This window comes from Anolis sagrei, chromosome 2, assembly GCF_037176765.1.
Source record: "Anolis sagrei isolate rAnoSag1 chromosome 2, rAnoSag1.mat, whole genome shotgun sequence".
NCBI classification, from domain to species: Eukaryota; Metazoa; Chordata; class Lepidosauria; order Squamata; family Dactyloidae; genus Anolis; species Anolis sagrei.
In genome coordinates, this window is record NC_090022.1 from 263,774,824 (window position 1) to 263,787,168 (window position 12,345).

At 38.6% G+C, this 12,345-nt stretch overlaps 1 protein-coding gene across 1 annotated transcript in view; it reads right to left on the reverse strand.

The window, feature by feature from the left end:
- The window catches only part of ANKRD31 (ankyrin repeat domain 31), a 71,663-nt gene that overhangs the window by 21,855 nt on the left and 37,463 nt on the right, over positions 1 to 12,345 (reverse strand). Inside the window, exons 8-11 of the mRNA XM_067464571.1 lie at positions 10,834 to 10,979; positions 8,340 to 8,464; positions 7,639 to 7,785; positions 5,962 to 6,104 (exon numbers count right to left, since the gene is read on the reverse strand). Of these exons, the coding sequence (XP_067320672.1) occupies positions 5,962 to 6,104; positions 7,639 to 7,785; positions 8,340 to 8,464; positions 10,834 to 10,979 (561 nt within the window). The remainder of the gene's footprint in view (positions 1 to 5,961; positions 6,105 to 7,638; positions 7,786 to 8,339; positions 8,465 to 10,833; positions 10,980 to 12,345) is intronic.

Sequence of the window (12,345 nt, forward strand, 5' to 3'; positions counted from 1 at the left end):
TTTTGTACTCTTTACCTTGGAATGCATTTTTGAACTAGTATTTTTTTCTATATTTATTTATTTAGTTACTGTACTTGTATACCACCCCTCTCAGCCCTCAGGCAACTTGAGGCAGTTTACAAGGCAAAATTCAATGCCACAAAGCACAAGTACAATTTAAAAACATTAACATACATAAAATCATAACAACAGCAATAAAACATAAGTCATTGATAAATCCATATTAAAACATTGTCCAGTACCATCGTATAGTTGTTCCATTGTCCTATATCCGCTACTCTGTATTTGCAAAAGCTTGCTCAAAAAGCCATGTCTTGAGCTTCTTCCAAAATGTTAACAGGGAAGAAGCCGATCTAATATCCCTAGGGAGGATGTTCCATAGCCACGTGGCTACCACCAAGAAGGCCCTGTCTCTCATCCCCGCCAGACGTACTTGTGACGAAGGGGGGGCCGAGAGCAGGGCCTCCCCAGTTGATCTTAAAGTCCTCAATGGTTCATAAGGGGAGATGTGTTCAGACAAGTAAGTTGGGCCAGAACCGTTTAGGGCTTTATACGCCAAAGCCAGCACTTTGAATTGTGCCCGATAGCAAACTGGCAGCCAGTGAAACTGGTGCAACAGGGTGTGTTATATGTTCCCTGAGAGCCGTTCCTGTTAGCAACCCAGCTGCCGTCCGTTGGACCAGTTGAAGCTTCCAGACAGTTTTCAAAGGCGACCCAACGTAGAGTGTGTTGCAGTAGTATATACAGGATGTAACCAGAGCGTGGACTACTGTGGCCAAGTCAGACTTCCCAAGGTACGAGCGCAGCTGGCACACAAGTTTTAACTGTGCAAATGCTCCCCTGGTCACTGCCAAAACCTGGGGTTCCAGGCTCAGCAATGAATCCAGAATCACACCCAAGCTATAGAATTAATACACTTTCAATTAGTTCAATGATTCCTTTCGGCTGAGCCATGTTTCAGCTAATTAGCTCTTCATCTTGGGTGAAAAGGAGTTACATAGGTGGCTGGGCTGCAACATCTGTTATCTGAAAGCTTGAAGTTTCTACTTGTGTCTTTTGTACATGCAGAAAATGGCAACGATGAAATGAACATTATAGCTTTCTAATGCTCTTTCCAGTTAAGACTAAATTCTGGTTTTGGAATGTGTTTTCTAGCCAAAACATCAAGCAACACATCAACATCTAATGAAGGCATATACTATACGAGTAATATATTGTTGCATGCAGGACCTGCCTCTTTTAACAGATAGACTTAAATGACCATCACGATTTCCTTTCAAAGAATCAAAGAATCAAAGAGTTGGAAGAGACCTCATGGGCCATCCAGTCCAACCCCCTGCCAAGAAGCAGGAATATTGCATTCAAATCACCCCTGACAAATGGCCATCCAGCCTCTGCTTAAAAGCTTCCAAAGAAGGAGCCTCCACCACACTCCGGGGCAGCGAGTTCCACTGCTGAACGGCTCTCACAGTCAGGAAGTTCTTCCTAATGTTCAGATGGAATCTCCTCTCTTGTAGTTTGAAGCCATTGTTCCGCGTCCTAGTCTCCAAGGAAGCAGAAAACAAGCTTGCTCCCTCCTCCCTGTGGCTTCCTCTCACATATTTATACATGGCTATCATATCTCCTCTCAGCCTTCTCTTCTTCAGGCTAAACATGCCCAGTTCCCTAAGCTGCTCCTCATAGGGCTTGTTCTCCAGACCCTTGATCATTTTAGTCGCCCTCCTCTGGACACATTCCAGCTTGTCAATATCTCTCTTGAATTGTGGTGCCCAGAATTGGACACAATATTCCAGATGTGGTCTAACCAAAGCAGAATAGAGGGGTAGCATTACTTCCTTAGATCTAGACACTTTCCTTTGTGCATTTGGTTTCCTTAGAGTTTCAGATAGAATTACAATTGTTTCCAAATCCTAGTCCAATACTCAAACCACTACATTGCTGTGTCTTCGTATATTTAAGAAAGTAAGTTATGTAGAGAAAACTTTACAGAGACCGTAAAGACTAAAGTTATTGGACCACAATGTGTGGACTGAGTTGGATGATGTTTTTAACTTGGCAAATGGTTTTATATGTATTTTAATCTTATATGTATTTTAACCTATTGTTTTTATGTATGTTGTTTTAATATGTTATTTACTGTTTAGCATTGAATTCTTGCTGTTAGCAGTTCTGAGTCCCTCTACGGAGGTAGAGAAGAACGGGATATAAAAGTTCTAAATAAATAAATAAATAAAATTGTCTCTGAACCTACTCAGAAATAAATCCCATTGGATATCACTGGTCTTAGTCCCAGGAAAGTGTCTAGGACTGCAACTTAACCTAGAAGGGCAATTTACAAAAGTTACTTTTTGAATTACAACTCTCAGAATCAATAACCAGCATTGTCAGAGTTAGAGTTTGAAAAAAAATACATTTCCAAACTCCTAGAAAATCAGAAAAAGATTTTTGTAAAATAAAATGAAGACAAATTGCATTATGTTGATTTAATGTTGATTTTATGTTGAAATGGTATATAAGGTGAATTCTTCCAGAAGAATGTGTATTTTCCTAATATTTAATATATCTCTAAAAGCAATTAACTCGTTAATGCTCAGAGTTCAGGGAGGTATGACCAGATTATCAGGCTAAAGTGTCCCCCCCCCCCCCCCCCCATATTCAAACATGATTTCAAGGATATTAGAACTCTCTTGTAACTTTTTATGGAAAAGTTTTAGCTTTCCAGAATATCAAGATTTTTTTCTTTCTTTTTCCACTAGATGGTGCAACAGTCTGTCTGGTATGGGTAAAAACAGAAAAATGATAAAGCCAATTAGAAAACAGTGAAGGGTTCCTTGGAAAGTAATTTCTTAACACGCATCATTTAAAGAGAAAACTCTTGAAATTAGGCTAGTAACATGTTAGTTTTACATCATTACAAAACCAGCTAAGTTACACAAAATAGCCATGACCACCATATCCCCAAACTTAAAATTAAGTTAAACCCTAATTACATTACCTAATGAGTTTTTAAATTGTGGGTCATTTAAACATGGATTTTTACTGTAAATAATTCCCAATTCTGGCACTGGAATTGCTGGACTGAACTGATGGAAGGAAACCATGACATCGTCTTGAACATCAAACTCACAAGTTATAACCCAATATAACCCAATAGTCATAGAACTGCTGAATGCTTTAAGTTGCTGTGAATTTTCTGGGCTGTATGGCCATATTCCAGAAGCATTCGCTCCTGATGTTTCACCCACATCTATGGAAGGCATCCTCAGATGTTGTGAGGTCTGTTGGAAACTAGCAAACAAACAAGCAAACAATGCACAAGTATCTATAATGACATAGAACAAAAATGTATGTATGTATATCTTATAAGGCTCTCAAGAAAGTAATCTAAATCAAGACAAGTTATTCCAATAGAGAGCATAAAATCTTAATTTAGATTACTTTCTTGAGAGCCTTATAAGATATACATACATACACTGTTGGAAACTAGACAAGTGAGTTTATTGTATTGTCGAAGGCTTTCATGGCTGGAATCACTGGGTTGTTGTAGGTTTTTCGGGCTATATGGCCATGTTCTAGAAGCATTCTCTCCTGAAGCATTCCCTCCAGACCTCACAACTTCTGAGGATGCTTGCCATAGATGCAGGCGAAACGTCAGGAGAGAATGTTTTTAGAACATGGTCATATAACCCAAAAAACCTACAACAACCTAGGTAAGTGAGGTTTATATATCTGTGGAATATCCAGGGTGGGAGAATAAACTCTTGTTTGCTTGAGGTAAGTGTGAATGTTGCAATTGATCATCTCTATTAACTGAAAGGCTTTGCAGCTTCAAGACTTGGATGCTTCCTACCTGGGGGAATCCTATGTTGGGAGGTGATTAGCTAGCACTGATTATTTCTTGTTTAGAATTCCCCTGCTTTTTTAATGTTTTTCTTTACTTGCTGACCTGATCTTAGATTTTAAAAATACTGGTAGCCAGATAATGTTCATTTTCATGGTTTCCTCCTTTATGTTGAAATTGTCCACATGATTGTGGATTTCAATGCTTCTCTGTGTAGCCTGACATGGTAGTTGTTAGAGTGGTCCAGCGTTTCTATGTTAATAATAATAACATGCTGTGTCCAGGTTGGTTCATCAAGTGCTCTGCTATGGATGACTTCTCTGTTTGAATTAGTCTGCAGTGCCTTTCATGTTCCTTGGGTCATGTTTGGGCGCTGTGTTTGGTGGTCCTTATGTAGATTTGTCCACAGCTGCACGGTATATGGTAATAACTACCATGTCAGACTACACAGAGATATAAAATCAAAACATGTAGTGCCATAGTTCTATGAAGAAGCAATGTGGGAATGTATATAAGTCCTTCTGTAAGTCAGACTACCTATGAAGCACAATATTATTTGCTCTAACTAGAAGAAGCTCCTAGGCAGATATCGCCCTTTCCTCTTGCCTGACTATTGACTAATCACTACCCTAGATAAACTAAAGACCCAACCTGGGATCTGGGATTTGCTCCTGCATGATTTTTTTTTCTAATAGTAACTTATTGACCTTCTCATAGAATTTGCAATTCTTCATACGTCAGTTGCACAGACTTGTCAAGCAACTGAAAAGAGGATCTCTCTCACACAAGAGTCATGTCTCGAGATTATACATGATCATGAAGGAGCATGAATTACCTCACTTCCCACCAAAGGAACAATGCTTGCACACTAAGCAGTTGTACAAATATTCCATGTGAGAGAAGCAAGACAGATGGAGAACTAGCATCCACAACAGACAACTAATTGGGACCAGTGTTTGTACCTGCTGGGTAGCTCAGCAAGAAAAAGAACAAAAATGAGCAAAAATAAGACCCATGCCATAAGAGGCATTTCAATGAGCAAAACCATATTTCCAGTGCATTCCAGAACAGCGTTTCTCAACTTCAGGGTTGGGACCCCTGGGGAGGGGGGTCATGATGGAGGTTTCAGAGGAGTTGTCAGAGACCATCAGAAAACACAGTATTTTCTGTTGGTCATGGGGGTTCTGTGTGGGAAGTTTGACTCAATCCTATCGTTGGTGAGGTTCAGAATGCTCTTTGACTGTAGGTGAACTATAAATCCCAGCAACTACAACTACCAAATGTCAAGGTTTATTTTCCCCAAACTCCACTAGTGTTCACATTTGGGCATATTGAGCATTTGTGCCAAATTTGGTCCAGATCTATCATTGTTTGAGTCAACAGTACTCTCTGGATGTAGGTGAACTACAACTCCAAAACTCATGGTCAATGCCCACCAAACTCTTTCAGTGTTTTCTGTTGGTCATGGACGTACCATGTGCCAAGTTTGATTCAATTTCATTGTTGGTGGAGATCAGAATGCTTTCTGATTGTAGGTGAACTATAAAATCCCAGCAACTACAGCTTCCAAATGACAAAATCAATTCCCCCCTCAACCCCACCAGTATTCAGATTTGGGCGTATCAGGCATTTGTGCAAAATTTGGTCCAGTAATTGAAAATACTTCCTGCATATCAGATATTTACATTACGATTCATAACAGTAGCAAAATTACATTTATGAAGTAGCAACAAAAATAATTTTATGGTTAGGGGTCACCACAGCACGCGGAACTGTATTAAGGGGTCACATTTTAGGAAGGTTGAGAAACACTGATTTAGCTCCAAGAATGACACAAGATGGGGTCACTGCAATATTCCAGGGCCCAAGCAGCATATCCATCCATGAAAGCCAAGACTTAGACAGCTACTCTTCCAGAATCTTAATCTATTACAATAGCATACATTTAGTATTACTGTTTTAAATCTGGTTTAGCTTCTTGTATGGAAGCCCACTTGACATGCACCAAATAGTAAAGATAGTAATAAGTCATCACTTACAGTTTGGTCAAATGTTCTCAACTAATGAACAACAAGCAACATATGGTATACTGGGCTCTATATTGAAATGTGATGAACTACCTTGTAGTGGCCCCCTTTAACTGCTTCATGCAGTGGTGTTACTTGATCACTTCCTTTACAGTTAACTTCAGCTCCTGCTTTTAAAAGGGTATTTGTTGCTTCAAAAAAACCAGCAGCACTGGTTTTATGTAGTGGAGTCCAACCTATAGCACATTGGTGGAAAACACTTTACTTTCTCTAAATGGAACATGACATCTTTTGTTACTGTTTACACTTGGGCGGGGGGGGGGGGTGCATCTGCAGTGGATCTAGGGGTAATTTTCCTATTTAGGCCAAATAGACCTAAACAACTGAAAACAAACATATTAACTTTTAGATTTTCCTATTAAAAGTTGATAGTACAATTCACTATACACATTTAGCAGGTTTTGAGAGGCAAGGAGACACAAAAAAAAGTTTTGGGGACACAAATAGCTACATGCTATCCACTAGCTTGCATGTAGCTATTTGTGTCACCAAAACTGTTTTTTTATTATTTTTTGAGGACACAAATAGCTACATGCTACCCACTAGCTAGCGGTTTAACCCATTGGTGGCGCAATGGGTTAAACCGCTGAGCTGCTGAACTTGCTGACCGAAAAGTTGGCGGTTCAAATAAAGGAAACGGGGTGAGCTCCCACTGTTAGACTCAGCTTCTGCCAACCTAGCAGTTCAAAAACATGCAAATGTGAGTACATCAATAGGTACCACTTTGGCAGGAAGGTAATGGCACTCCATGCAGTTATGCTGACCACATGACCTTGGAAATGTCTACGTACAACGCCGGCTCTTCGACTTCAAAATGGAGATGAGCACCACCACCTCTCCACCCACCCCCCGGAGCCAGACACAACTAGACTTAATGTCAAGGGAAACCTTTACCTTTACCTTCACCACCCAATAGCTGATATCCTAAACCTCATAGGATTGTTGTTGATTGAACTCCTGTTCCTATTAGCATGATGTAATAATATTCATACATTTCTATCACTTTCAAAATGCGAAGTTATACTGACTGAGAATATGCATTCATTATAACTGAGTTTAGCCCCCAAATGCCTTCCATGCTAGCAAGAACTCACCTTCTTTTCATTTATGTGCAATGAGCCTCCTCCCTTCTCCAACTGTTTAATTATCTGGCCAACCAAACTACCCTATCAAACTATCATAACAAGCCAGATCTTATCAACTTCTACAAAATAGATCTTACCACTTCTACTTCCTAAAACATCCCAAACATATTTTTTTCTTTTAAGGGGGAGAATGTAGGTTCTTTCCCTTGTCATCCCAGAATGAATATTCTCAATAAGTATAACTTCTCATTCTCAGGATGGCTTGGAGAACCAATCTATGATGATTGGGAAATACTCAAGCATCCTTCCTGAACGGGTTACTGTAGCAACGTTCCTCCCAATACAGGCTGTGAAGATTCCTACTTGTCTAACCTATAATGTTGACATCTTCACAGGCTGCATTGGGAAGAACGGTGCTACAGTAGCCCACTTAGGAAGGGTGCTTGAGTATTTCCCAATCATCATTTCAACTTGTCTAACCTATAATTTATTGCACAACAAAAACTACAAATCAGAGAATAATTTGCTTCTTCCAAATTTATTTCACTGTGTGTGCATGCATGTATACGTCCATTAGTCTGTATATTTTTACTCTATACAGAACTATATTGGAGACTATGCTTACCTGCATCGTCCCGAACATCCACATCTGCACCATTGTGTATAAGTGTTAGGATACAATCTAGGTCATCTTCCACAGCAGCCCTATGCAATAAAGTCTGGCCAGAAATGTCTCTATTGTCTAACAGCGAAATATAATGACATTGCTTTTCTGGGCGAGAAAGGTAAACAGAGCAAATAAACTTTATAAAACAAAGTGTAGGTCTGATATTTGTTATTTAAATTAGAAAACTATATAATGAGTTTGTTATGAATCATGAGTTAATGCATTATTCTTTCAGAAACACATCTAAAGACATAAAAGAACATAATTCAGTTTATAACAGCTTGTGTAAAATGTCTTAAGGGAAAATGTCACAAACATACAGAGTGTATAGTTAGGGAAACAGAATAAACTCTGCCAGATATTAGAATTTACTGACAAGGGATTGGCAGGAATAGGTTGAAAGAAAGAAAACAGATTTTTATATGAATTAATGAAGGAACAGAAGTTAATTCACCTGTTCATATCCACCACCTATTTAGTATTCATAGCTTAACATCCTATTGTCTGGCACTCCTTACACCAGTTAGTTGCACACATAGGTTGAAACTACTAAGCTTTCAATTAAAATGTAGAAGATTAAGTTAAATATTTTCTAAGTAATATGTTAAAGTTATGTTGACCATTGGGTAGAAACAAAAAAACAAATAACTTTTTCCTACCTTTCTTGGCAATCCTCTGGCTTTTTCTTATTGGCTCAACTTTGAAATTACGTTTTGAATATGAATGGAGGAATGAACCATTTTCCAGCTGTAAACATTTCTGTGCCTTACCTTTAGTCTTTGAGCTGTTGACAAATCAAAGTACATTTCATACATTTCTTTGAAATAGCAAAGAATTAAATAAAATATTTATTTGTTTATTTACCGCATTTTATCCTGTTCTTTCAGCCCGAAGGCGACTCAGGGCAGCATACAGATTGGCAACAATTAGATGCCACAACATACATACATGCATATCAATTAAAAACATTTAATATCGCATAATAAAAATCCATATAAAACCATTAAAACTATAATAATCAATGTTTTCCAGTTCAACACCTTATCCATTTACATTGTTTAAGCTGTTCCGTGTTCATTATTTCATCATACTGTGTTTATCTGATTATTTTGCGTTTCCGAAAGCTTGCTCATAGAGCCAGGTTTTTACTCTTTTCCAAAAGGTCAGGAGGGAGGGGGCTGCTCTAATATCCCTAGGAAGGGAGTTCCACAGCCGAGGGGCCACCACTGAGAAGGTCTCTTGTCCCCGCCAAATGCAGCTGCGAGGAAGACAGGATCGAGAGCAGGGCCTCCCCAGATGATCTTAAATTCCTGGATGATTTGTAAGGAGAGATACATTCGGGCAGATAAGCTGGGCCGGAACCATGTAGGGTGTTTGGCTCATCCAGAATTGAATAGTAATTGTATTACACACACACACACAAATATAAATCAAGGGAACACTCTTTTAAGTCTAAGAGCCAAATAGACCCTTGGAGAAATTTTGAGCTATTTACTTCATTGATGGGAGGAGTCACAGAAAAAATATGATATCAAAAATACAATTGTACTTTTAAAAAATACAATTGGGTTTTCACTTAAATGCCTTAGTGCCAGCATTGGAGCCTTCTTAGAGACATTTCAACTTTTAGAACAGTTAAAAAAAACCTTACCCCCAAACTATAAAAACAGTAAACAATGATATCATGTGGAAGCAGGCGTAAGTCACCTGAAGGCTGGACTGGGACCACAGAAAAGTCAAATTCAGACTGCAATGCCCCAGTCATGCGTAAATTATGATATCTTTCTCATGGGAATAATTCAGAGTAAATTTATATTTCATACTCAAGATCTCTAGACAATAGAACTGTTTCAGCTTCAGTTGGCAAAAAGGGAAGAATGGCCTATCTCAGGGGAGCGTGCTTGCTCCATCAATGCTTAACAATTACGCAAATGATCAGCCACTGCTAGAAGGGGTAGAGAGTTTCATCTTTGCTGACAATTGTGCCATCACCTCTCAAGGAGGAGGCTTTGAAATGGTTGAACAGAAGCTCTTACTGCCTGTTACAGGAAAAAACACCTAATTCCTAATCCATCTAAAACACAGACATGTGCTTTTCACCTTAAGAACAGACAAGCATCTCAAACTCTGAGGACCTGGGAAAGAATCCCACTGGAGCACTGCAGTACACCAAACTACCTGGGAGTTGCCCTGCACTGTGCTCTGATTTACAAGAAGCACTGCTTGACTATCAAGCAAAAAGTGGGCGCTAGAAATAATATGATATGGAAGCTGACTGGCACAACCTGGGGATCACAACCAGATACAGTGAAGACATCTGCCCTTGCACTTTGCTACTCTGCTGCTGAATACACATGCCCAATATGGAACACATCTCACTATGTTTAAACAGTTGATGTGGCTCTTAATGAGACATGCTGCATTATCACAGAATGTCTACGCCCCACACCACTGGAGAAATTATACTGGTTAGCCGGTATTGCATCACCTGACATCTGCTGGGAAGTAGCAGCCAATAATGAAAGGATCAAGGTAGCAACATCTCTGGCCCTTCCACTGTCCAGATATCAGCCAACATGCCAATGCCTTAAATGAAGAAATAGCTTTCTAATATCTACAGAGATACTCGCAGGAATACTTCAGCAAGTAAAAGTCCAAAAGTGGCAGGCTAAAACCCGGAACCTCAATCCATCACTGATACCAAATGAGAGACTCCCTCCTGGGCACACAGAGGACTGGGCAACTTGGAAGGCACTGAACAGACTGTGCTCTGGCACTAGGAGATGCAGAGCCAACCTTAAGAAATGGGGCGACAAAGTGAAGTCCACGACATGCAAGTGTCAGACCACCTATCACAATGCAGTCTGAGCCCTGCCACATGTGTAATGGAGGACCTTCTCACAGAGACACTAGAGGCACAAGTGGCCAGCTACTGGTCAAAGAATGTTTAGTATAATGCCAAGTTTTTAAATATGTTTGTGTTTTTAAATACATTGCAACTGTACCCTCAATTCACTTCTGATACGATAAATAAATAAATAAATAAAGATTCAGTTGCATATCATCTGATTCATCCCATCTAAAGCTGTTTCGCAACTGGAATTAGGATTTACATGATTTGCAGTAAATTCTTTTTTTTTTCTTTCAACTTACTTCCTGAATGAAGATATTTGGTCAGGTTGTTCACATGAACTGGTATCCTTTGAGGTAGAATTTTCTTTTTCAGCTGGTCTGTCATGGCAGTTGATATTCTGGTGACTGGAACAGACTGATTTTGGCACGTATTTGTCACAATCGGTCTGTTTTTAAAAAATTTAAAAAAAACACAATTATAGATGGTTCAGTACAAAGTCATAGTACTTTCAGAAGATTTTACTTAATATAAGACTGGGATTAATATATATATATAAACCACAGAAACAGGCATTTGCCAGATTATCACAAGACAAATAGCTTGGTATTGCCAATTTGTAATTGACTTTATTGTAGAACTCTACATTTCTCTGGTTATCCCTCCCCCCCCCCCCCCCCAAATATTTCATGTACAGTATTTCATCCAGTCTGATGGGGCTTTTGAGATAACTGAATATGGAAGAATATCACATTGCACTTCCTTCGTGAAACTGATCTTCATGCTGCTACCAGACCGGAGGACAAGAAGCTGTGCAACAATGTGGAAAGTGGTGCTGAGAGCTGCAGGTGAAAGGTGCATTGACTAGGAGGAACTTCTTCTTGATTTTTGATCACTTCATGAGTGGAAACAGCCCGTCAATTCACAAGAGACAATATCATTTTTATTATTACTTGTGCATTAGATAGTTAATCTTCAATTGAAACTAGATGCACCAAGTAGTAAAACCTTTCACTTAATGTTCTTTAAAGTAGTCAAACAATCTGGAATAGTCAACCTTCAGGGATGTTCTAAAAGTGGAATATACTGCAGATATAATAATAGTAATAATAGTAATAGTAATAATAATAATAATAATAATAATAATAACTTTATTTTTATACCACGCCTCAATCTCCCCAAAGGGACTCAGGGCGACTTACATGGAGACAAGGCCGAACAGCATAATAAAATAAAATAGCATATTCAAATATATAAAGGCAGCATAGAACAAAATGAAAGGACATAATTACAACAAAATATAAAAGCCAAACATCAACCAACAGCTGATGAGTTCTATGATAACTCCCACTTGGTCAACAGGCTAGGACCACAGCACTGTTAAAAAGTGGAAATGGTTGAAGAGAAGAAATAAATATATACATACATATATATATCTAGATTGATATAGATGTATATGTAGATATACATGAATTGCGTATTATTATATATCACATTACTGTATGTATGTGCACTGTATATATAAAAATGAATATTACATTATATGGTGTATTATAAGTATAAATATAAATATTTTTACAGTAGTGTTTCCACAATTTCAAAGATGCATCACAAATTACTGAAGACAGACCGGAGGGAAAAACATAATACTGAATTGACTGGGAGAAAACAAATTGTCAAAGGAGTGGATGTATCAGAAATATGGTTTAAGGTTGAAATATAGAATTATCAACAGAGCAGGAAATTGAAAGGCAAGTCATCAAAATGAAGGGGATGCTTGTATATTTTTCTGACTAAAAATTCTCAGAATTCTA